General features: G+C 42.7%; 2 protein-coding genes across 7 annotated transcripts in view; one reads left to right on the top strand and one right to left on the bottom strand.

Moving 5' to 3' along the window:
- The window catches only part of GAPVD1 (GTPase activating protein and VPS9 domains 1), a 28,738-nt gene extending 5,712 nt beyond the window's left edge, over window positions 1-23,026 (bottom strand). The window contains exons 1-25 of one of the 6 annotated variants that reach the window (XM_042830534.1): window positions 22,972-23,019; window positions 20,315-20,403; window positions 17,349-17,560; window positions 16,110-16,953; window positions 14,917-15,003; window positions 13,814-13,948; window positions 13,513-13,702; window positions 12,548-12,628; window positions 11,164-11,324; window positions 10,273-10,402; window positions 9,341-9,466; window positions 8,355-8,528; window positions 7,919-8,059; window positions 7,323-7,457; window positions 6,625-6,744; window positions 6,166-6,243; window positions 5,692-6,053; window positions 5,073-5,160; window positions 4,788-4,868; window positions 4,023-4,145; window positions 3,415-3,544; window positions 2,911-3,020; window positions 2,306-2,465; window positions 1,685-1,872; window positions 476-689 (exon numbers count right to left, since the gene is read on the bottom strand). In XM_042830534.1, the coding sequence (XP_042686468.1) occupies window positions 476-689; window positions 1,685-1,872; window positions 2,306-2,465; window positions 2,911-3,020; window positions 3,415-3,544; window positions 4,023-4,145; window positions 4,788-4,868; window positions 5,073-5,160; window positions 5,692-6,053; window positions 6,166-6,243; window positions 6,625-6,744; window positions 7,323-7,457; window positions 7,919-8,059; window positions 8,355-8,528; window positions 9,341-9,466; window positions 10,273-10,402; window positions 11,164-11,324; window positions 12,548-12,628; window positions 13,513-13,702; window positions 13,814-13,948; window positions 14,917-15,003; window positions 16,110-16,953; window positions 17,349-17,533 (4,043 nt within the window). In that variant the 5' untranslated portion in view covers window positions 17,534-17,560; window positions 20,315-20,403; window positions 22,972-23,019. Of the gene's footprint in view, window positions 1-475; window positions 690-1,684; window positions 1,873-2,305; window positions 2,466-2,910; window positions 3,021-3,414; window positions 3,545-4,022; window positions 4,146-4,787; window positions 4,869-5,072; window positions 5,161-5,691; window positions 6,054-6,165; window positions 6,244-6,624; window positions 6,745-7,322; window positions 7,458-7,918; window positions 8,060-8,354; window positions 8,529-9,340; window positions 9,467-10,272; window positions 10,403-11,163; window positions 11,325-12,547; window positions 12,629-13,512; window positions 13,703-13,813; window positions 13,949-14,916; window positions 15,004-16,109; window positions 16,954-17,348; window positions 17,561-20,314; window positions 20,404-22,439; window positions 22,537-22,971 lie in introns of those variants that run through there. The other 5 variants (XM_042830533.1, XM_042830529.1, XM_042830532.1 and 2 more) reach the window with 5 other exon arrangements.
- A 2,470-nt stretch (window positions 23,027-25,496) lies between these two features.
- The window catches only part of HSPA5 (heat shock protein family A (Hsp70) member 5), a 4,227-nt gene continuing 4,130 nt past the window's right edge, over window positions 25,497-25,593 (top strand). Inside the window, exon 1 of the mRNA XM_042830535.1 lies at window positions 25,497-25,549. The gene's annotated coding sequence lies outside the window, so the exon portion shown is untranslated. The remainder of the gene's footprint in view (window positions 25,550-25,593) is intronic.

Genomic DNA, 25,593 nt, shown 5'->3' with positions numbered 1-25,593 from the left:
AGATCTTCAGGGATGCGTATCACCACGATCTCAGCCAACGCACAGCGGGTCAATAAACCACACACAGGATTTCCAAACCATCAACTATGAAGTCAGTAAACCATTCAAAAAAGAGGCTCAATAAAATACAAAAGAAACCCTAGATGGAAAGTACTGTCCTGAAACAGAAAAGGAAAAAGGAGTCCTGAAACAGATTTTATTCGTTCTCTCAGCATGTGCACAGAACTGAAGGTCTGTATCTTAAGTCATTACATTTTTAACTTTATTCTGCTTTTGTGGACTGTTGCAAACACAAACCTTCACACATGATGCTAAAGTACTTCTCAGTTCTTGGACAAGACATTCTGAAATGAAACATAAGTTTGTAGGGCATGGTTGCCTTAAAAGAATCAAGTCTGTCACATTAAGACCAAAAAGCAGCCGTCTGCACCAATAGTGAAAGAGAAACCAGGTATTTCAAACCACCATGACTTACTGGTCACGTAAAATATCTCCATCCTGATTAGGGTAGAATGCAAGTTTGAAAATACGATTCATCACGCTGCGCTCTATAGCTAACTGTGCATCCTGAAGCTGTTCTTCGCTGGCATTCTGCCATATGGCATCCTGAGCCATTGCTCCATACAAGAACTGAAGAAAATCTTCAACTTGGGCTGTTTTGTCATCTGCTGCCGTAAGTTTCTGGAAATCTGATAAAAATGTACAAAGAAAACATATTCAGTTAAGGTTAAAAAAAAATATATTTCCAATAAGCTTTCCTGGAAAGAAGAGCTGAGAATCCACGTTGTACTTCTCGCCTGGCACCACCAGGGCTCTGTGCTGCCCACAGCCTCGACAGGGAAATTCAAGCGAGAGCATTTGAACACAGGAATTAAAGGAGAAGAATGTAGAACAGTCAGTTAAGCATACCCTCACAATACTCTACTTGATACTATGTTAATCACTTCCTCTACAGTACCAGTTCTTGCCACCCACAGAGATAACACCCAGAATAATCACTACAACAGTTGCTGGTAGGAATGAGTGCATGCAAGGCTGTCAGATGCTAGAGGAAAAAAAAAAAAAAAGAATCAAGAAAACTCATTTTTTAGCCCTACCTTTATTAAATAAGTATAGTTGCAACGTTAATGTTTATCTACAAAGTACAGAACAAGTGGCACAGCCAAGTTAATGCAGCATGACCAAATCCCTGGCAACTCATCAGCATCGTATTTATAGCATTCTGTACCAGAAGACAACTGCCACTCAACATCTGCCAGCAGCCTAAATGCCACAGTTGCCAATTTCTCTTTTAGATCATCCAGAAATAGATGCCTCCCTTTAGTCCAATGAAAGGGCTTAACTCCTCTTCCTTGGTCACTGAATCTTACTAGTAGAACTTTAATGTCAGTAGATACAAATTCTTGCTAAAGACCAGCCTATATAGACACATTTAATACTGTATGCTGTATTAACACTGTATGCTCCAAGAGCAAGAACTGACTCCAAATTTCTTATATCTTTACTTCATCTTTACTTTGTGCATACGTAACACAGAAATTATTCCAAGAAACCTTGTTTTGAGAGTTGTCTTTCTGTGCCAATATGCTTTATGCTGTGACGTTTCCGTATCTTTGGCACCCACGTTAGTACATAAGTAAGGAGTGTAGAAACAAAAATAATCCACAGTCTGCATTAATCTTACCTTGAATAAACTCCCTGATTTTCTTTTCTTTGCTCTCTAGCAGTAACCTCACACACACTGTAGTGAAGTATCTGTTGGCCACTTCTTTGTCTCGCAGAACTCTTTGCAATAGCCTTTCCAAGTGTGCCTGTGTTGTCTGCAGGCCCTGGCGACATCGAGTTAAATAAGCAATATATGGAGCTCTTTTCCTGAAAGAAATGTTCTACGTTAGATTCACAGAAAAGAAAGAAAATAACAGCTTTATAAACTGCAAAGCCGTAATGCAAGAAGAGTCCTCAACCTGTTGCTTTTAAAACAAACATAACACCTGAATTAGGAAGTTCAGTCTTACACAGACTTCACTGCCCTTGCAGCACTGCAGAATGCACGACTAAAGCAAATTCTGAACTGCATCTCTTTGGTGTGGAGCTGGATATCAGCCACAAGCTGATTTAATTCAATTTATCACTATTTAATACAAGTCATTCCCAGAAAGAGGACACAACCTCATCATTTTGTGGAAAAGTAGAACTGTAATAAACTTATTTGGTAAGGTACAGTTTAAATAAAGGATCTTTCTAATCTGCTAGTGAACAAATGTATGCATTTGAAAACCCATTAATAAGATATAGAATAAACTACCTGTAGTCCTCTGCAATAGAGGCTAGCAGCTTCCGACAGGTCCTGTTATCAAAGCGGCTCACACATCGCATTGTTTCCTGCAGCTGGGCCATCAAGTTCTTGTCTTGAAGGTTAATAGCTTCAGCTAGCTGAACTTTCAAGAAGCACACAATTTCATTATCTAGCATAGAATAAGGGAAAATTATTAAGGAAATGAAACATAGGCACAATCAAAACAGAAAAATGTTCTTCAACGTGGGAAACACACACGCAACAGCTTAAACAAAAACTTCTGCATAGAAGCATTTATTGAGTCTCTGAATCTTCCAGATATCAAGGAATACGTTTTTCTGTCATTACCTTATCTAGTATTGAGAACTACTCTGAAATGTAAACAGGAATATAAGGAGATAGATTCACCTGTCTGCAAATAAACCTGTAGTGGAGGAATGCAAACAAGTCATACAAATTAAGTCAAACGGAAGACTCAGCAAGTCTTCAAGCCAATATCTTGCTACTGTAGGTACTTTCCAACAGCACGTTATTGTGGGAACCAGATTTAGTAGGCAACAGAAAAGAGAAGATGCATACAATACAAAACTTCTGCATGTGTAAAGAAAACTTACCTTCAGGATCTGTGTGATCTGGTAAACCATTCCTCGTTGAATGTGTCAACATTGGAAAAGCAACAGAATCTGCTGAACAGAGAGCCAACCTCAATTTCTTCTTTGCATCCCTTAAAGAAAAAAAAAACATTTCCTTAACAAGGCTGCTGTGAAGACTGCTGCTTCATAAAGCAATCCACATTTTTTTTCTTTTTAAAATACTGACTAAACATTATGTAACATAACTTGAACATACCAGTGTTGCCAAGATGGAAGAGGATCCCTTCTTTAGATATACCATCTAGACCAGTTTCACAGGAATTTTCCTAAACGTTGTTCTCCTATCCCCCTCCCACCTCACTGGAGAAACAACAGTTTGAGATGCTTAAAACCGAAAACATGTAGAAGTTTACAATTAAGGAGGACATCATTATTCACATTAATATTTTTTGTGGGGAACTGATCACATGGCTTCAGCTTTCAAATCTTCTTTGTGGGTAAGACTAAATTTGAAAGTGTATTTACCTATAGGAGAAAGCAGAACTTTGTGGCTGAGCTACTTGACTTGCAGAGTCTGGGAGATCATCTGCAGACATGTTTTGCAAAGCCTCATCACGTGGAGAGTCGTGGACACTCTCACCATCCCCTGTAGTCTCTATGGAAAGGAAAAGTGACACTTGTGGAGTCAGAAGAACCTAGACTAATATCTTCTGTTTCGTTCTGGATAGTATAAGAGGAAATACAGAGACAGTAAGTAAGACAACTTGTCTAAGTTGAAAGGTCATTTTAAAATACGCCATCTGCAAGTCCCTAAGAAGAAACTGCATCAGTTTAAGGCAAACTGTGAGCAAATACATTTCTTCAGTTTCCATTTTAAAAAAAGCAAACTGGTAAGAGATGTAACAAATCACCACCTCAGTGGCAACACAGATGACCCCTTTCAGGAACATGGATTTCATTCCCAGTCTCAGAGGAACTACACCACAGGTTGTATGAGAAAACATTTCTGCTTTAGAGCTCACGCTATTACACTGTTAGCACTATGTTTGTCTAGAATACTGAAGTGGTTTCTTTTTTTTATCTTTAAGAGGGAGAAACTATGTTGGTAAGGACTACAGACATCAGGTTCTCACCTCCACTGTCATAGTTTACTAAAGCTCCTTCACTAGGACTGGTTCGCTTAATTGCATTCCTGTATTTGTCCAGAATATCTTCTGCAGCTTGAGCCTGAGCGCTGAGCCTCGGGCTCGGATCATCTGGAAAGTCATTACAAACAAAAGGAGTAAACCTTGGGTTATGCCAACGGAAAGCAAAATGCAAAAAAATTTACACCCATGCATTCAGATTCTAGCCATTACAAACAGCTACTTGCGTTCCGCGTAACTACAGTTCAAATATAAAGTCCAAAGCAAAAGCAGGAGGAAAAAAAAAGCACTATAAAAGTGAGCAAATAAAATCAGATTGTTAGCATATTTATATCATATACACCAGTGATTCTTGTATACTTGAAAGCCTCCAGAAATGACTACAGAAACAGGAAACTAAACACCCAGGTCCAAATCAAATTTAATTTAGCACTTAAGGAATTACCATAGGAATGTGTCTGCTGTCCTTACAGCTCAGCTGTGATAAGGACATAAGCTTTTTAATGAACATTCTAAAAAATAAATAAGTGGAGACCTGAGTCAAGATTCCAGTACAACTGATATTGACTGAAGTATGACAATTTAAAAGCAGTCTTCAAGGCAACAATCATCATTCACTTCCTTATTCAGAAAGCTAGTGGTGAATATTAAATACAACAGCCCATACCTGTCTGTAAATACACACCTAATGGGCACTCTGGAAATCTACAGGGCATGTTACGAGAGAAAATTACTATAACATTATTCACATACCTTGTAGTGTTGAGTATCTGTCAGGTACCATATCATCTTTGTCTTTTTCCTGCTTTTCTTTCTTTCTAAATGGAATTGGAGCTGAAAAATACATGGTAACTTATCAGGATCTATGCTGAGACAACGGCCAGACTGAAGAAGCATTTTAAGAGGACAGCTACTACTGTGTACCAACCCGATGTCAGTCTGATAAGCTGCTCAAAGTGAAACGGTAAACATTTTCTAGTGAAGATACAAAAAGGCAGCATGCCCTAAGGTACCCAAACAAGACAGACAAGATCCTACCTTTGGGCATGGCAGACACAAAGCGTTTTCTCCACCACGGTTTGTTTCTGTCAGACTTCTCATCATCGCTGTCTTTTCGTTCATCCATCTGTGGAAGAATGGAATTTATATTTCAATATCACATATCACATGTAAGGACAGAATTTCCTCTTGACATCTACAGGTTCTACTCTATCAACTGAAAAAAAAAAACAACAACAAAAAAACCAAAAACAGAACTACAGCGGAGCACGGAAAGCCAGAGCAGACCAAGTTAGAAACACCCCTCCTGAAAAGGTAAGATTAAGTATGAAAAGCCAAAACTGTGAAGAAATTTAGATATTTTTTAAAATTGTTTCTTAGGATCTACAGCATTTTAAATTTTAACAATACAACCAAACTATTTCTCAAATCCCATTAAGTCACATGGAGCTTTTCCAGTAAATTTAAGAGGAACCAGGCATATTTAAGTCACTCTGAACACCTGTAGTTTTCACTTGTAAAGGACTATTTTAAAAAAAGTGTATCATAATTCCTTGGTTAAACACATTTAACACCATTCTTCTCTGGCATGAGAAAAATAATTATATTTAGCACACTAGGGAAAAAAAAACCAGCAAGTGATAGATAGGAGCCTCACCTCTCCTCTAGAGGAGTCCTTACTGGGAGATGACGACGATGACTGGGATGTAGCCATCAGAACAGCCGCCCCCGGGGCTGGAAGCTCCCTCTCCTCATTACCAGGACGTCTGTTCCACCCAGGATCACTCATAGGTCTCCGAACTGATGACACTATATCCGAACTCCTGCTGCGGACCAGCCTTTCTGGATAAGAGTGCCTCTGCTTGAATGCTTCTAAATCAGTTGGAATTAAAGCATGAGACCCAAAGTTTGGTAATCGAGCCTCATTACCTCCCACAGCTCCTTCCAAAATTGGTGGGTCTGGTGGTGGGTGAGACGGTCTTGCATAATGTACTTTAGGCCGTACAACGGCTGACACACCTGAGGTAATAAACATAAAGGAAGCCACAACATTTTTAACATTCACTGAAATAAGTTGATACCAGCACAGAAGTACTGACTGCCAATTTTTGGCCTTTTCTTTCCAGCTTACCCTCATTCGATGACAAAGGGTCAAACAATGCAAGCAGAGAATCTGTCTGAGAAGGAGGAGATGTCAACTGACTGGCTCCTGAAATACAGGCAAACAAAAGTTAGCACTGTGCAAAGAACTGCCCACACATAAGGAACACTGGAAAAATAGACCAATCCCAACGAGCAAGAGGGATTACAGTCAGTGTAAATAAACAGAATTAGCAAAAGGTGATCTTAAATTGAAAGATCAGTCTCTAGTTGTACACATTACTGGCCCATTTGTCAAAGAAACGGTGCTAACAACTCAGGAAAACGTTAAGCTTCATGGTCAGCAAAGCTTTGAAACAGGAAAAATTGAGGAATTTTTCTTTCATTTTCAGAGCTTCTACTGCACTCCTATAAGAACTCAAATTTAAGGATTTTAAACTTGTAATTTTAACTAATGTTTTGAGAACCCACTTACAGGTATCTTACTTACCATGGGCTGTTTCATCCATATCAGGACTTGTCACAGAATCTTTTCCCCCGAAGTCAGAGCTACATTCAGACCTGAGATCCTCAATCTTGTTAGGAATATCTTCAGATGTTGCACTAATACCTTCCACGTAACAACAAAAAAAAAGAAAGCAAAAAAAGAACACCTTTAATACTCTTTCAGACAAAAGGAGGCAAAATCCTGAAGCTCCTAAAATGTTTGGTGAGCACAGTAATAATCAAGTCCTAACTTACAGTAGTACTTAGAGACATTCTGAATTTCTGTGTTCCCAGCGTAAGCCTTAATTATTTCTGCTTTATGTCTTCAATAGTTTTAACATAGCTTTGAATACACTGAAAATTGGCATTAGAAAGATGCTTCATTCTGATCAACTTTGTGGAAAACTGGGAGCTGAAGTATGTGTATGTATATATATATATAGATAAACGTACTTAAAGTCATTGCAATAAACACAGGCCAAATCAACACTCTGCTGCTAACCATTGCTACTGTAACACAGACTATTTGATGCACTTTTTTAAAAAAATTATTTCTTTCGTAAGAACTACTGCTCTGATAATTCATGAATGAGTATATGGAGTTATAACTCATTTTTCTCATTCAGTTAAAGCAATGGCAGCAAAGTAGATGCTGGTTGTGTTCTAATATAGAGATGTGTGTTCAGAGACAATCAAACCCACCTGATACAACACTGAGGCCTGGTGTACTGGGTCGAGAACTGACCTCCCTTACATCTGTGTCATCTGATGTGCTACCCAGCCCAGAACAGCTTTCCAGTTCTTGCAGCCTTTCCTCCTGTTTTAGATCTGGGGCTTCTACAAATGGAGACAACAGAGAGAAGAGAGAAAAAAGTATCACTACTCAACGCCGGGCTCCCTTGAAATTCACCCACAGAAGGAAGAGTGGGGGGCTTGATTTAGCATAGTAGGTTTTAAGCTAACTGAACCAATTCAGCAAGATAGCAATGCCCCAGCAGCATAAGCACTTGGCAAGTTTTTACTTAAGCATTGTATTACCCAGACAGCGGTATACAACATAACTAAAATGAATTGTGATCAAAGAAAGCACTACTTAGCATCACTGGAAAAGGAAGCAAATAGAATTTTGCTTTGCAAACCCTTTTCTCTCTTTTTTTAGAACTTAAGAACTTCGTAAGTAAGAGTCTATCTGCCTAGGAATACTTCATCCTTCTAATACTAAAAGTATTCACAAACATTAAGGCAATGCTGTTGAATGTTCCCACTAAAGAAATAAGCACAAATTACACAATTCTGACCTGAATCGCTTGGTAATACTTCCACACTCCAGGCCTCACTTGTGGTTTCTGAGATGGTTGAACCTGTGCAAGGATCAAGCAACACGGATCCTGAACCTGGTAAACACAGCAAGCTGCCTAGCATGTTCTCTGCAGCTGCACCTGCAAGAGTAAAGCAGAAATGCACAGTGGCATATATGCTTCCTGAAGACAGATCTAATGCAAGAGAAAAATAAGACAGTTGAAGTGTCCTTAAGGTACTACAGAAAGAATATTGTAAATACAGAAATGAGTGACCAGATGCTATACAGGTCATGTGCAAAGTCTTCCTATAGAAAAGTCTTTCTTTAATGAGTGCAAACACTTATTCAGAAAAGAGATGAGAAGAGCTTTGCAACTTGACCATTTTATGACAAGCATGGAACATTTTAAGATATCAGGTGCAGAACTGAGTTACCTGCAATTTCTTGTAAACGATCTTCGTCAATATTTGGATCAAAGTCACTACCCAAGACATCCGTACTCCACGTTTCACTCACAGTTTCTGATATGTCTCTGTCATCAGTCAACCCCATCATATCACGGATTTCAAATTTACGGAGCTTGTCATCAAGATTATCCTGAGTTGTGGCTATATGAAAATAAGAAGTACTGAGTTTTTTGAAAGGCCCCTCCAACTACTTCTAATTGGAAGTTTATAGGAGAACATTAAAGGAAAAAAAAAAGCTAACACCAACTGATTCCATCAGATAAGACAGCATTTAAAAGTAACACTTGTGAAGCACTCTTATACAAGAGAATGGTGCCTAAAAGCACTGAAGTGTATTTGAAGCTAAGAAAAATCTTGGACTACATTTGGTGGCATAAACTAACAAACAAATAGATAAAACTAACACGCTGTCAGGAAACTTTAGGCAATAAAGAACTTCTTACAGAATTGCTGAGACTGGAAGGGGTAACTGAAGTCCAAACCCCTCTGCTCAAAACACAGTTAATTACAGGTTGGCTTGAGGCCATATCAGTCACATTTTGAAAATCACATTTTGAAAATGGAGCTGGAGACTCCAAAACCCCTCTGAGCATCCCACCCCAGAGTTTGACAAATACATGCTAAAAATAAGCTAGCCAGATGCTCTAAGACTACTCCAATCCAGACCCCCTATTCCCTTGAAGGGAAAGTTAAGTACCAAGCAAAACTTTAAATGCATTTTCCTATGAAGGACTTAAGTCTCAAAATCCCATATATTCTTCTTTTCCTATGAACTACAAGAAATACTTCTAGAGGAAAACAAAACAGCAACAACAAAAAAATCCAAATAAAAATAAATACGAAACTGGTTGTACAAGGTGAGCATTTACTTATTTTCATCCCCAACTAGTCAATTTCTCAATCTTTCTCCACAGAACTTTCCCACCCACAGCACCACAGGAACTTGCACCTGCCTTGTTCGTGCTCCAGCAGCTGCAGAGCTTCAACACCATTACTCCCAGAGGGACCTGCACCAAGCTCTGATACAGACTCCCCTTCCAAATCCAAAGAGGACACTGAGTTGGAGCGATTTGAAGGACCTGTGAAAAAAATAATTTTATTGTAAATCTGATTTGAATACCAGTTCCTAAATATACAGGATTAACAATCCAGGAGACAATGAAGATTAATACAATGAAGAGAAATTAAGTAGTAATCCCAATATAAAATATCAAACTGATAAACTGTTTCTCTGCTCTTAATGTCTATCTTTTAGATACTTAACCTGCACTGTGATTTGTACTTTACATGCATAGAGGACCATATGATTACAAGAACCTAAAAATACGTTACCAGAGAAGGCTAGAATCTCACCATTGCCACTTTGACCAAAAGTCAGTAAAGACATCAATATAACACATTTAATTGTTCATTAGCTTGTTTGCTTATTTTGGGAAGAGTAAAAATTATGTGACAGAAGTTATACAAAATAATGCCCACTGCAGAATTTGTACAAACTCCTTCAATACCACAGATAAACCCTGCTTTGTTCTGTCTGAGACTCATACAGAAGAACCGTTCTGAGCCCAGAAACCACTCTGGACTCAGAGATATGTAATAGTTGATTAAAAGATCGTGAAAAAGCCTTCAAAATCCCTCTGCTTTCATCTCTTAAATACGCTTCTTTTTGCCATAATCCTCAGACTAAGTTACGTCTTTGCTGTTCAAAATTCAGTTCCTAACCTTTTTCTCCAAAGGACTAACAGAAAAGAAAAGCTCCTAGAGTAACACAGCATGATCTTTGAACAGCAGAGATGACATGCCATGTTTAACAGAAATTCCTTTCATTGTTAAAAAAAAAAAAAAAAAGGGACAAAACTTCTTCAAGACTTAAGTAACCCTTCACCTTCAGATATTCCTTCCAGATTATCACTGCAGAGTGAAAAGCGCAAGGTTTTATCAGGTTTACCATGGAGTTTGTTTTCATCAACAGGGACATCTCCTTGTCCACCATCTGCAAGCTGCATATTTAGGACCTGGGGAGTAGGGGAATGAAACAATACTTCCTTAAAATAATCTATTTCTTTCCTGATAATTACACAGTAAACAAAACATTGCATACATTTTTGCACACCTTCTTTTTTTTCCTAGATGCTAATGGTACAATCAATTTTCTAACATTCCACTTGAAAAAAATAAAGTTACCTCCAAAGAGCCTGGAAAAAACACAAGGTAACCAATATGTGAACACAAGGCAAATCCTGCTAACAGCAGAACCAGTAGCTCCCTCCTCACCCCGGCTGTCCAGCCTAACATGTAAACTCATGGTTACACAAGGCTGCAAGAGGAAATAATCCAACCTATCAGGTATGACGCAAGTCTGAGTTGCCAAAAACTTTGGGATCAGCATTCCAGTGCTGTCATTCACCTATGCCACTCGAGCCAAAGGACATGGGGAGGTAATGGAATTAATTTATGCAGGCCTGGTTTGCTCTTGAGCATGTTAGACAACAAAGCCTCTTGATAAATCTGCCAGCTGCATTTTTCCTGTGTTAATATACTGCCTTTCAGACCTTGCAGATGTATGAAGTTGTAGGAAAACAACTTCTAAACACAGGGAGGATTAACAGCTAAAATACCCAAGCTCAGTAGGCAAACAAACAAAACAAAGTGACTACTTTAATTCCTGTCCTGGATTTGTTGCCCAAACTCAAGTGCCACAGGTTCATTGTCCTGCTACTACAGAACACAGAGGCTGCATTTTTCAAAATATCTGAGCTTTGATGGTGTTGCATACCTCATTCTCTGACATCATTCCTGGAGTAATCTGCGGTCCGGCTCCCAAAGAAATCACCAGCACTTCTTCCGGCTGAACTTCTGGGATGGTTTCCTGGGAGGACCCTTCATGATCCCCATGCTGATCCATGAGGATATTTGACCTACTTCTGCTACGAGTTGCTAAGAAAGTATTTTGAAATATCAACATTAGAAAACTTTTCCTTGTTTAAGAAGGAAAAAAAAGAGAGACAATACAATGAAAATACAGAACTGCAATGTTTTCAATTGGTAACATGCATACTAACAAACTTATAAAACGCAGAGCCTCACTAGAATTTGAGAAGGAGCTAGCCTTCAAAAATTGAGTACTGATGTGTGAAAAAGCAATCTTTTACAGAACGCCTTAGAGATACAAGGTACGATACATCCTGCTTGCCCACAAAAATTTCTACAACAAAGATCAGCACCGATGTCAGTAACTTCAAATGGCCCAACCTTCTGACATGAAAATACAAAATAAAACCAAGTAGTAGCAGCAGATTTACCCCAGCAGCCACAGAAGAGCTGTTTAGCAGCTGCAATTGGAGGTGGGAATAAGTCATCTGCACTGGGTTTGTTAACAAGACTATTTCATCCATGTAACTGAAAGGGATCTCAAAAGATACCTCAAGTATAACTAGCAGTCATACATGCCCACAACCTAAAAAAACCACGTATCCTCACAATAGTCTGACTCTGGTCTAAACAAATGGGGGAAAAATTGAAAAGTACCCAAAACCAAACAAAAAGATCTCTTGAAAAACAGATTCTGCATTTGTCAGGTTGTGTGTTCCAATCACAAAATGACTCTTAGAAAGTTAGTGGAGAACATTAAGAAGTCTGTGACCAACAGAAAAGGACCAGATTCCTGTGGCTTAAAACTGTAATTTGTTGAGCAATTTTTCTCCTAAGAAGCAGAGAAAAGTGACTCAAGCAGTTGTCTGAAACACAGATGCAAAGATTCAACACCAGGTGTTGGACTGTTTCGTGGCTCTTTATCAGCCTTTTCATGTAGCCTCATTTCCCCTGTTTGGCACTGAGAAAGGAAAAATGCCCACATGGAATCAAGGCTGCTAAGTATGGTAGCATGACACCAGCCATTGCTTGATTCCATCTAGGAAAAACAAGACGAGTGTGCAGAACTAACAGGCCAAACTTTGGTTTTAAATTATTACACAAACACACCTAAGGTTTGCTGTTTTTTTAAAACTACATGTACATACAAAACGAGCTTCATACAGAAATCAGTGAAAAATCTGAAAAAGTAACCAAGTGCCAAAGTGAACCAAAGGCATGCTGAGCTGTCACGATCGTGTTACAAATAAAAGCTTCACAGAAAAGAACGGAAGGAAGGCGTTACCCACCAAAAGGGGTTACTAGAGTTATATGAGCTGAAAGATTGGTAGCAGAGGTATCCCAGGCAGTAATGGCTGCCAATTGCTGTCCTGGATTTCGAAAGCATTAAAATGAAACAAAAGAGATCAAAATTTTGAGCAACGACACTATTTTATGCTATAAAATAAATGCTATTGTGCCAATACTTCATAGATTTAAGAGCAGAGCCATTCAGATGCAGAGTAAAAATGACACGGGATAGGTCTGTTTGGGGGTTTGAGTTCCTGTGCCTCTTAGCTGGCTCTGGATAGTTGGATCCCACTACAAACTAACACCAACTCTCTCAAATGAACAAAAAGATCCCATGAGGTCATACCCACATTAACATACACCAGAGAAGAGCATCACACTTCCTATTCTAACAGAAAACATTACCAAAATGGAAAAGTTCAAGATTCAGAAATGCAATTGAAAGAGGGGGGAAAAAAACCAACAACCTAAAATTGCATTACAGTGTACTGCCACAATTAGATCAGGCAGATAATGGAGAAGAAAAGAGGCAGTTTCTTCTTAACGCACTCCCTGAAAGTTCGACTCCTTCTTCTTCCTTCTTACATCAGCTCTCTTCTAAGACTCAATCATTTTAATTTTACTCTGTCCCACTAATGAAGTGTCAGAACTTCCATCTTACCACTTTCCTCAGCAAACTTCCCATCTTCAAGTTTTCCCATTATTACCCTTTGCACTATCCTGAACAACAGCGACGCCAGCGTTTTTCTCCAGCTCAATCCAGAGTGGAGACGCTCCCTGTGCTTGCATCACAAAGTACTACAGATGCCTGTCTGTGCAAAACAAAATACTTCACCACCGACACATGAAAAGTAGAACTGAAGGTGCAGCTAAAGAGTATGCCTAAAAGAGCACTGAAAAAACGTTAAAGAAAAACGCATTGTGGTATCAAAAAGCGTGCAAGACGACTGCTTGCTGTCCTTACCTATCGGTAATCGATTTTTTTTGTTAGCTGGAGTAGTTGCAGGAGAGAGCTGTGGGGTATTGTACGGCGTCATTTCTAGGCTGCTACTTTTCCCTGGTTTGTTCTGGGGTAAGTTTGCTAGCAAGTTTTCCAAAGCCATCCGATCTTCCTTAAGTTGATCACTCAACATCACATTTCGCATGAAACCAACCTGCAAATTTAGAAATTGCGTTGTTAAGAATTGCAGAGCCCTGTTTATCAACTACCTGTAAACATATGGGGCAAGTTTATTTTACTTCTATTTAAAAGCTTAAGAGATTACCAGAGTAGTTAGCTGGCTGTACGTCATGTAAACCACTGTTCTACTCAGCCCCTCCAGAAGGTTGACAGAAGACATGGGAGGAGTTTCAACTGCACGCCCATCAATAACGACATCCAGGAAAGCTGCAACACAGCTCTACAAGGGAAGAAGTTTGGAAACAAAGACCATTTACCAGAGATTAAAAAGAACTTCAGTTCACTAACACAAGAGCTAAATATTCTACATAGTAATATAAGCTTTGCTTCCTATTTTTAAGATTTCAGGATAAAATACCATGTGTCATTAAAACCACTGAAAGTAAGGTAAGGAAAGCCTGCAGTGACTTTTAGTACTTCCTTCTGACATTTCCCGCATTCAAAAATGGTAACTCACGTGTTTCATTGCAGTGTTCCAATTTTCAATAGGAATTACACTGCTTAAGGCAAACAATCTGTCCTAAAAAAAGTGCTGAGCACAGACTAGAAGTGAAACAAGGAAGCATCGTGCAGCATCACTTTCTAACCTGTTACTCGTATAATAGATGTGTAAGTTTGTACCAATGACACACAACAATTGTAATTAGCAAAAATCATCAAGTTACATAAATCAACGTGTTTTTTTTTTTTTTAAGTATGAGTTTTGATTTACTGCTGCATTCATTTCACTGTTCTACTGAAGTAACTGCAGAATTGCTATGGAGGACTGACGCTAACAGGGGAAAAGGAGAACAAAAAAAGCAAGAAAAGAACACCATTTCCTTGTGCTACCAAATTACTTTTTCCAATGCTAGATTTCACACAAAAGTCGTCTGCAGATCCGAGTTTTTTCTTCAGCTTCAGAAGAAAAACACAGACAGCAACTCAGAGTTTCCACTTAAAAAGGTTAATTTGCTTTGATGTCTTTTCTACATTTCCTTTTGAAAAGCAGCATAATGCCAGAATTGAGAATCCCTGAATCTAGTACTCAAGATTTTGTTCACAGCTCTATGTAGGATTTAATCTGCTTTTCAGTACACGTAACACATAAATCAACTGCCTAGCAAGTCATTTGCAATGTCTGAACAAAGAAGCTGCAGAAGGATGAAGCACATCCAGGAGTCCTGGCTCCTTTTAGTTCACTCTTACTTTGTCGAATTTAGCAAGGTTGCTCTTCATACGTGGATCTCCCTCCTCAGAACCTGTCATTGCCAACTGCTGCAGAAGTCTCCCAACCTGGAAAGAGATGAACTATGAGGAATAAGCATTTCAAAACAACATGAAGGTGGACCCTGCTATAACAATCAGTTAGGACAATTCCTCCATTTTACGAATAATAAAAACCAGAAGTAGTTGTGGTACTTAAGTAGAAAATCTGCATGCACAGTGTACTATGCGTGTCCATAATTCCAGCCTAAGAACAAAGCATATTTGTTTTCACAACATAACCTAGATTCAACTCTCAGTTCTCACATCTCAAATCTAGACATTCTGAATGGCTGTATATTCTTCATTAAGTGAAAGCTGGAGGAAAAAAATAGGAAGAAAGCCAACTCCAGGCCAGAGAAAATAATCCTTATTAATCACCAACTGCAAACCACTCTCAGTTTTCAAGAGTTGCCAATTGCAAGCTCTGTTACAACCTGCAGGCAGCAACACTGGACAAGATTACTTACGTACCTCCAAAAAACACTGCAAGGCCTGTTAGTAAAATGCAGTGAGTAAAATTCACCACAGTAATTTCCTGTAGGAATCACTTATTGTCCAGTTCACAGACATTTAAAAGCAGGCTGATTATGTGTGGGGAATATCCTCCACTAAATGTAATGATGCTTAATGTCATCAGGCAACAGTTCTATATTCTGTCATCAAATTATTTGAGATTTACACAAATATTTCTCACTAGTGCTGGGGAATGCCTTAAGGTCTGAAAAAACAGGAGGTGCTACTGGCAGACAAACTGCCCACTGCTGCCTGACAACATTTTTTGGCATAATACAATGTTACTTTACACACCCTCCAGAATTCATCTTAAAGCATAAATGTAGCTGCAGCTTCCACTCCTTGGAGCAGCTCTCCTAAGGTGTATTTGCCACTTCTCTTAAGAGGGAAAGGAATGCATTCTACAGCGCTTTTAAAGTCAATGTTTTAAGCAAACAGGCACATTAACTTTAAGGCATGCCTCCAGAGCAATGACGACACAAGCATTATATTAGCATTTGTCTTATCTATAGGATGAACAGTGCTCTATCTTTTCATGATACCACCTGCTGCAGCAGAAACAAAACACCACGAACATTTCTCTCCGTGTCTTTTTTAGACCAGTTCAAAATGAGCCATACCTGCATCAGATTAAATCTCGCCACTTCGTTTATAGGTGCATCAGAAATGATCCCATACTGTTCTGGATTAACAATTGCAGGACAGATGAAACATGCTAGAAGGAGGTCTGTGCACATTGCTCTGACCTCCCCAACCTCCAGTCTGTCTACACACGAGAGCGTTTTGTACATTTGTGACACGATCCATCGCAAGCTATGTGGAAAACAGTACGTATTTTGTTTCAGATAGCCAATGAATTTGTTCACCAACGTCACCAGCTTCGCCTCATTGGAGTCAACCATTTCTTGGACTCTTTGCTTAAATTTTTCTGTGCCTTTCTCTCCAAACAACTTTTCCTGTTGGACTGGAGAGAATCTCTCAATTAATTTGTTTGGATCAGTTTCCAGGTGATCTTCATCTTCAACCAGAAGCTGCATGATCGGCTCATGTAAAGTTGCAGTAAGAAAGAGTTTCGCAGAAAAAAGTCCTTCAGAGAAAAGTTTGAATAAGATGCTGAAAGCACAAGTGCCTCGTCTCAACAGCCGCCGAGGGTTGTCGCTTTCCTTAAGTTCAAATTCGATCAAGTAACGAAGGACCTGCAGGAGGTAGCTCTCATCCTCCTGCATGATGCAGTTTCCATAAATGGAGGTAAAGACTGTGTGAATGACACTCTGGGTGTTGTCCTGGTTGAGCTTCTCTCCAGCAACCAGACAGGACGCGATAAGCCTAGGGTTCTCTCTCAATCTGTTTAGGAACTCTCCATAAGCAGTCTCCTGAAATCCCAACTGCTTATATCCATCCACAAACTGTGTATCCTCCAAGATTTTAGCGTGCTGACAGCATTCAGCAGGAGAAGCTTCCGCACTTAAAGAAAAACATTGAAACACTCTAAGTAAACTCTTAAGCAAACAAATTTACCAGAGGTCACATAGCCAATCTGTTCACACAAAAGATGTCCTTCCATATACTTAACCCAAATGATTTCCAAATTCAGGAATAAGAACAGTTTGTTCCCATAAACCACAAAGAGCAGCAAAGCAAATACGCACATTAGAAAGATGGTAGTTTAAGCAGACAACAAACAAGTCTCTGGTGAGTCAGATACCTCAGTTTAGATTCGTTTTTAAAAAGTACTATTTTTGTAATTAGTACAGCAAAGGACTCTAAAGAGCGACAGTGTGAAAAATCTGGTAGTTTTGCTGCAATTCACAGAAGTTCGGGTATCTGTTCTCCCCAGGGCCACCACCCCTCCAAGTCACCTTGTTATGATCAGTCTGTCCAAGTTAATCCGTTGCTGCTTGGAAATCCATGCTGTGCGGTACAGCTTTTCAGCTGTCTTCAACACGTCTGCATTCAGCCTCTGAATAAGTTGCTTTTCTGAGTTTACATACAGTCGTTCCTGCTTGAGGTGATGAGCCAGTGTGTGTATATCCAGCTTCACCATCTTTGACAGCAGACTACACAGTACTCACTGAAAGAAAGGAAAAAAAGGAATGAAATCCAACAGTAACGGAAACAAGTTCTGCCAGCCCCAACAAAGCAATAAGCATAAGTAACAAAGTAAGGAGGCCATAAGCTTAGCAGTAAACACTTCTGTGCCCATTCTGCCTCCATGTAAGGTTTTCTAGCTGCCAGTTTCATTAACACCTTGTCACTTCAGCACACCAGGAACACTTGCACAGCAGTCAATGGTATCTCTAGCTCACACCAACTGAAATAGCGATAGAGCACCACAAGGCTTACACCACACTCAGCACACAGAGTAAAGAAATGGGCTGGAGGAGAGCTGCAGCCAGTGCCATAGCCTAGGGAGCTCAGGGAGACAGCGAGGAGTCGTCCCACTGTGCCACCTGCATGGCGAACAGGGAAGAAAAAACTTCTGTGCTTCCTGCTTTCCACTAAAGCACACCACCAGCACGTGGGCACAGTTACCTCCGGGCTGCGACAACAAATGCCACCTCTCACCTTTGCGTAACTGGACTTCTTTGCTAGATAAATAAATTAATTGCTAGAAAAGGCGGCAGCTGGAAGTAAGTCTGGAGATGCTGCTCAGCAATAGAACTCATTCGGAAGAATTTCCTCAAATATTTCCACTTGTAAGAATATTTTTGGTGGGCCAATCCAGAAGTGTTTTTTAAAGAGAGAAACTGAAACAAGCAGAGGTTTTCCTATCACAACGCTGTCAAAATAAGCCAATCAATCAACACTAGCCACTGTTCTGTCTCAGTGTTTTCTAATTGTGAAGTCAGAGCTTACATTTATTACCACTATGTGGGCATGGGAGTTCAGTACCAGGCAGAACAAGTTCAAGCAGCAAATCCATCTAAAAGTTAGCTCAACGAAAGAAACAATAACATAAATTGCATTATGTTGACATGGGAAAGGGTAGAATCCTGTAGATCAAATTATGTCTCCATGGAATCATTAACAGCCGCGGGGCTTCTTCACGAGAATTAACAGCAATACTGCATAATTTGGGAAGAAAAAGGGGTTGATCCATATATAATACATAGCTGTCAAGCACACTGGCAATGGCTACATGGCAGAGCTGTCAGAGGGACGTGGTGGAGAAGCCTTGAACGCTGTGCTAAACAGAAAACTTACTTCCCATAATCTGCAACCACTCCAGAGAAGTCCACCTCTACAAGACTGTTTATTCCATGCTTGAGAAACTACAAATAATTTACCAAGCGCTCTCTTTTTATGTTTTAAAGATCTGTGGTTCACTGCTCAGCAACGTAGGAGATGATCTTCTCTGAAGAATACAGATTAGCTCCCTAATCAGGCAAGGTTTTACATTTGTTGGTGCTTGTTGGCGTTTTACTCCTAGTGTGAGAGCCTGATAACCAGGCATGCTGGCAGCGATGGCCACTCCTTGGCTGTGTAATTATGTCAGGTTAAACTATAAATGAAAGAACAAAAATGCTAGCAGAGACAGAAACAGATGCTGTCACGTCTTTATGCATTCCTAGCAAATACAGACAAACGTGTATACAAAGCTCTCTTTAAAAAGGAAAAGCATGCTAACAAAAAACCGTGACCCTAACCAGTGGTTACAGCTCATGCATTTATGCTATTCAAAGATGAGACTGAGCAAGGAACTTCAAGGATGCAGTGATTCTGATGTATTTAACTGGGGCAGTCTCAGACAAATGATTAGAAAAAAGAAATGCTGACATCACTGCCAAAGTTGTTTGAGAAGTGAACAATAACTTCTTGCAACTCATTTTTATTTTTAGTCACAGAATTTTAGGGCTTTCAGGAAAACAGCACCGAATTTGATACTGTCTGTAAAAATTAACTTTTGTTTTGGACTGTCACCTGTTGATGTCAACTAGGGAAACGAATCCATTTAACTGCACCTACAGTGATATCTGTGGAACTACTGTCTGTCTTTTCAGGTGCTTTGCAGTGTAAAGCTGTATTTAATGATGTTCATGGTTTACCAAACTTTAACAGTTTTAATTGGCCATTTGAAGGTGATCACTTGGAGGCTCTACATTTCTGAACAGAAAGTTAGCTCAGGTGGTTATCCTCAAATCCCAGTCAGCACAAAAGATAACAGCAGCCTGGAAAGAATACACTATTTCTAGTAAGCAACCATTGATGCAGCTGTTAGATTGCCAATAACTTCTCCTAGAGCTAAGGGCAATTAATCAAAAGAGAAATTTAAAAATAAATTAGCTAATACACGGAAAGCAAGTACAACTCCCAGACAATCTGGAGCCCAAATATGCACGTACATAACGTGTCTGGTCAGAGAAAAAGCACAACAGAACAGCAGGGAAGACTTCCACAGAACACTGCTGTGATTTGTAATGTCACCTATCGATACCTTATCAATATGCCACTATCTTTCAGACTCTTCTCTGTCTGCACCACAGAACACAAACGTAATGAAAGTGAGAGGAGAACTGCTTTGAAACTGAGCTGCAAGACGTCAGTAAGCACGACTGTTTTCTCAGGAACTGTGAAAATCCACAGGGCAACATGCTGACTGTCTGACAACAGTTTGTGCCCTACGTACATGAAAAAGTGATCAGCAGCTTCCTTGGCTTTACAGTCCTCCGAAATATTAAACTTGTTGGCAAGTACCAATTGCTACCAAAATATACCTCTGCAGATGAGGAATGCCTCACTCGCTCCTATTACCAATTATTAGAAACAAATTATTCCACGGTCATGCAAGCATAGCAAGAATCAGTGCAAACAAGTGGGTGTTCACCTTCCGTGACTGGCAGACGTCTGAGAACACTAGAGAGGGAAAGCTGGAACTGTGACACATATGGACCTTCAGCAGCCTTCAGACTCACTCTAAAGAAAGCATAAAGCACAGTCAAAACCAAACCAACCAACCCAGTTGAACAAGATGCACATGCTATCCCTCTCTTCACACACTGGTATTCACATAGCCTATATCTGAAACGGAAAACTACTCTATCGTTAATACACCTACATGATGCACTGCTCCCCTCCAAAAGCCCCTTCCCTTCATGATCAGTACAAGCAGACAACAGCTGCATTCTTTAACCTTCCCACGCCGCACAGCATTCATGCCATGCCAGAGCTCAGGACAAGAGCTTTAAGAAGCAATTAGCCACACTTACGTATTTGGTAATGCACTGCAGCAGGCCGTAACAGAACAGACAGGACGGCAGCCACCTCAGCTGCTACTAGTTCCTGTTTATCAGCTTCTCATACATACAGAAGCCACCCAAAATTACCCAATTAACTACTTCACAACGATCATCCGTCGGACTTGAAATAAAAAGTGTCTGCGTGCAATTGTATGAAGGAGGCAGTTTAGACAATTTAGAAATCCAACTGTCTGATGCAGTTGAAGAAACAACAGATATTAAATAAGTCCCACTATCTGCAAACCATTTTTCAATCCAGGTAACTTCATTTTAATAGAAAAATATTTCAATTATTTTAAGACCGCTTAATAAGCTACTGACTGGAAAACTTACTGTAGCAATTCAAACAATTTCACCTCACAATGCCCCACCACAACAGACTGTGTGAGCTGACAGCATCTAAGATGTTTTGCCCTACTATCAGCATGCTCTGAGTTCTTCAGAATCCAGAGCAATCTATGTCTTTGGTAAACACGAACATAAACTGTTTCTCGCATTTAGAAGTCCCATAAAGCACTCCCTGAATCTTTGGGTGCTGAATAGCAGCACATAGAGCGTGTGTTTTGTGCTGTGGCACACAGAAACAAGTGGCACCTTTGTTACATATTTCTGCAGTTCAGTTGACAGAAAAGAGTAAGCAAAGCAGCAAATACTGCCACCGTACACTAAATTCTTCTTCCTCCTCCAACATTTCCTGCTCAGGGTTATTTGTTCTTCCTGTGTCTGCTAAGCAAGACAGCTTCCAAAGCAAGTTTGGGCAGATCAACCGCAGGGAGGGCAGGGCAAGGCCAAACTGAGATCGTTCCTTCTTACTGAGAAAGAATTCTTAAGCAAGCTTGAATAGCTTCCATGCTAACTTACCCCAAATGAAAGCATCTCATCTTCATTAACATTTATAGTAACAACAAGCAAGCCTTCTTTACATAAGCTAACAACCTATCTCCCAATGTTGAGCTAAAAAAAAACCAACATTTTTCAGTTCACCATGACTCAGGATTTACCTGCTGAACCCTCACATTATAATGCCCACCACATCAAAACACACAACATGCAAAATGCATTTCAATTTGCTGCAATTCAACTATCTAATCAACATTAACACAAAACAAGCACCTCGAGTTTGCTTCTGCTCAGTGGCTGCTGTGCAACCAACACTGAACACAAGCTCTGTGTGCAAGAGCACTTCATTTCTCAAGTCCCTTATTAACAGGGCGTATCAGGAACGCATAGGCTCAGCTGCCTACTAAATTGTCAGCTGCGGTACTACAGCAACGCACAAGAGTCAACAGGGGCACATAACCACCAAAACCTGCTCCAGTAGCTCGTGCTGTTAGAAAGAGTCGCTCGCCCTACATAACGAGCAGCACCAATTAACTTCCAGGCAGAAGTGCAGAACCTGAAGTTGGCGGTTCCGCAGCCCCCCGCGCAGGCTGTTCGTTCTCCTGGGCCCGCCGCACCGCGCAGCCAAACCCACACCTACGGCACCTGCGACGTCCCGAAACCCACCGCAGCGCAGCCGCTCTGAAGCCCTTTTCCTGAAGCCACCAGCGCAGCCGACGCCAATTTGCAGAAGCGTGCTTCTTTCAGATCCCCCCAAGCGCAGCTCCCACTCGAGGCGCAGCCGCACCGCGCGGCTCCACCTCAGCGGCGGGCACAGCCGCTCCTTCAGAGCGCGCTGTCGTGACTTTGCAAGAACGAGAGACGGACACTCGCCTGACCAAAGTCCTCCGGCACGAAGCCTCTCGGCGACAAAAAAAGGAAGTCACGACACTGCCCAAGTTAAAAGTTCTAAACCTCCGTCAGACAGAACCCGTAAACCCGGCGGTGCCGGCGCTCACGCCACTCCGCAGCCGCGCCGTCCCGCCGCAGAGCACGAAGGGCCGCGAGGCGCTCCCGCCTGGCGACCGCCGGCGCTAACATGGCAGCGGGCAGCGGGCGGAGCGCGGCCCGCTCAGCTCCCGCGGCGCGGACTGCGAGCGCGGCCCCCGCCCGGTGCTGGGCGCCTCCCCCCGCCCGGGGAACGCGGACGAGATCGGCACCTCGGCGCGTCGGCCTGCTCCTCGCAGCGCTTCCCGCTCGGCTCCCTGAAAAAGCGGAGAGGGGTCGGTCGGGCCCGCTCCGCTCTCCTTTCCTTCCCCTTCCTTCCCTTCCTCCCCTCCCTTTCCCTCCCTTCCCTTCCCCCGCGCCGCCGGTGGGGATCCGAGCGGCGGTCCCAGCCGCGCGGGCTGCGAGCCCTCTCCCCTACCCGGCCCCGGCTCCGTCGCCGCCGCCCGGCTCCGCTGCGGCCCCGAGCCAGGCGCGGCGCGGCACTGCGCAGGCGGCGGGCGGCGACGCCGCGCTCCTGGGACATGTAGTCCCGCGGCCATGCGGTCCCGCGGGCGCCGAGCCCCGGCCCCCGTTCTTTCTTCAGCCCCCACCGAGGTCGCGTGACGGCGTAGCATCTCTGGTGTGGGGCTGCTGCTGGGTGGCGCGACGAAAAATCGGGCTCGGAGCGGTCGCTTCGCGCTGCGTGGCTCTGATGGGCACCGTTCCCTGGGTTGCGTCCGGACGGACGCCGCCCTTCTCCCGCGGCTGCTTTACAAGGGAGGGCCGTAGGGCTCGGCCGGCCCTGCGGATCGAAACGCACGGTGACGAGCAGTGGAGTATGCAACGTGTAACAGCGCTGCGTGGGGCAATCTGCCTCACGTAATAGCACTGCTTAATCATAACCAGCATCACATGCGACTGCACAATCACAGCTTGTGCTTTGGTTGATGGTTACAGACTTTTTTTAACTTTGCCCTCCTTTCTCAGCTGTCCCAAGATCCTCAGAAAGTACAGAGCTCACTGGCTGCCCGCGGGATGGGGCCTTACACAGCTTTGTTGTGGGAACCAGGAGGCTGAGATCAGACAGCTGAACGTACAGGTACGGCCCAGACCCACCTGTGCTCCTCATAACACATGTAGCTCAATTAGAAATACTAGGGAAATCTATGTCTTAGGACATAACTTAGTACACACACAAAAAATTCTTCCAACAGAGGTATTAAGAAGCTTGTTCTCTTAAAAAGAAAAAGGGCTGCACCATTTGTAGCCCAGCTCTCACCTGAGCACCTTGTTATGCTGTGGAATGGTAGCAGTAAGCCAAAACCCAGCATGAGGGCATGGCATCCAGGCTGCAGCAGGGGCAGGGGTGACTCGGGTGGGAAAGTAACACTCCTCAGTCACCATTATTGCTTTTTCACGCCTAAGCCATCTGCAGAGCTCTTCTCTGCATCAGCTCAGCACAGCAGCCACACATCGGTGCTTTGTGTTTCTCAATCTCCAAACTATTATGTGTGTGTCTTTTTCGTAGCTGACACAGTTACAGCCTCAAATCCTCTCCTCTGATAAAACAGTGCTTACATAATTGAATTTTAAATATCCAAACGACTTTTTAAAAACAACCATGGCACACAGAAATGCAAGAACAAAAAAAGTTCCTTAAGCCCAAACACACACACCAGCAAAGCATTATGTCTGTACGACACAGCCAGCTGGCACACTGTGCTCCTGCCTGTAGCGCAGAACACCAGATGCCTTACAGTATCGCTGCCCTTAAGAGAACTGAGGGGAATGAGCCTGAGGCCTGCAAGCATCAAGATATCTCCTTATCTGCACATGGCTTCCCAAGAAGAGATAAAATACGTTAGGCAGTGTTCTTGGGATACGCAGTTGTAGTGAAGACAGTTCTTTAATAAGGCTAAGCTCAGTAATTTGCATCAGGATTCTTCAAAGAAGATGTGAATTCAGTGCAGAAATAATTGAGTAAAAGAAATAAATCTACAATGATGTATAGAAGACTCTGAAATACACCTCCTAATAGGAAGAACAGCACCCAGATGAGAGCTTCAGAAAAGGCGCACTGTGAGCAGTGGGATCACAGCACTGCCCTCAGCGCTGCCCAGCTGCGAGGCTCTCAGCATGGGGCAGCACCACGGCTGCGTTCTTACAGCGTGGCTCAGGGCTGTTTTTGGAGCCACACTTTTATACAGCCCAGAGTTATTTCTGTTACGATTCAGCCCTGCTATCACCCAACGGTTCACGAATCTCATTTTCTCATGTCACGACTGACCCAGGGCCCTTAATTCCTTACACTAGCGCTCAGACACGACCCCAGGCCCGCTGCGTGAAGGTGCGGCCCTGCTGGCAGTAGGACAGCGCGGCCCGGCGCTGATGTAACCCGGCGTAACGCCGGGGCGAGGCGCGGCCTGTCGGTGTCCGGGTGCCAGCAGCAGGCGCGAGCGGGCGCTGCCGGCACGGACGGACCCGAGCCGAACTCTGCGGAGCTACGGAGAGCCCGCACGCACCTGGGGCCCTGCAGGGAGGAGGCAGACCGCAAGGCGCAGCCTCCTTCCGCCCATGTCTCCGGTCTCCGTCCCGCTTGGCCGAGAAGGCTCGCCGTCGCCAGCCTCCCCCCCCAGCACCGGGGTCGGTTACCATGGAAACTTCCAGAACGTCGCCCCCCCCCCCGTTCCCTACCCTGGCCTCGCCGCCACGGCCGCCCCCAACCAATGGGCTTCTTCCGCTTGGCTCACGCTTCTCTGTTGATTGGCCCGCGATGCCGGCGGGGTGAACCAATCGGGTAGCAGGAGGGGTGCGCGCCAGGCATGTCAGAGCGACCGCCCGCTCCTCACCAATCAAGGAAGGCCAGCTTAGTAGCAGTCAGCCAATGAGCGCTCTCCAGCGAGGGCTCTGCGGCCAATGGCGAGCCTCCACGAAGGAGTAACGAAGGATATATAAGGGCGCGCGGCGCGGCCTGGGTGTTCAGCGGCAGTTGGAGACGCGGCGGTTTGTGTGTGACGGTAGGGGCGGTGGCGGGGCCTTCTGCGGCCTGCTGGGGCCTGGT

Source organism: Centrocercus urophasianus, unplaced genomic scaffold, assembly GCF_019232065.1.
Source record: "Centrocercus urophasianus isolate 14NV4802_14NV808 unplaced genomic scaffold, USGS_Curo_1.0 seq_34, whole genome shotgun sequence".
Taxonomy (NCBI): Eukaryota; Metazoa; Chordata; class Aves; order Galliformes; family Phasianidae; genus Centrocercus; species Centrocercus urophasianus.
The sequence above is the reverse complement of the archived record's forward strand: the minus strand, read 5'-3'. Positions and strand labels throughout refer to the sequence as shown.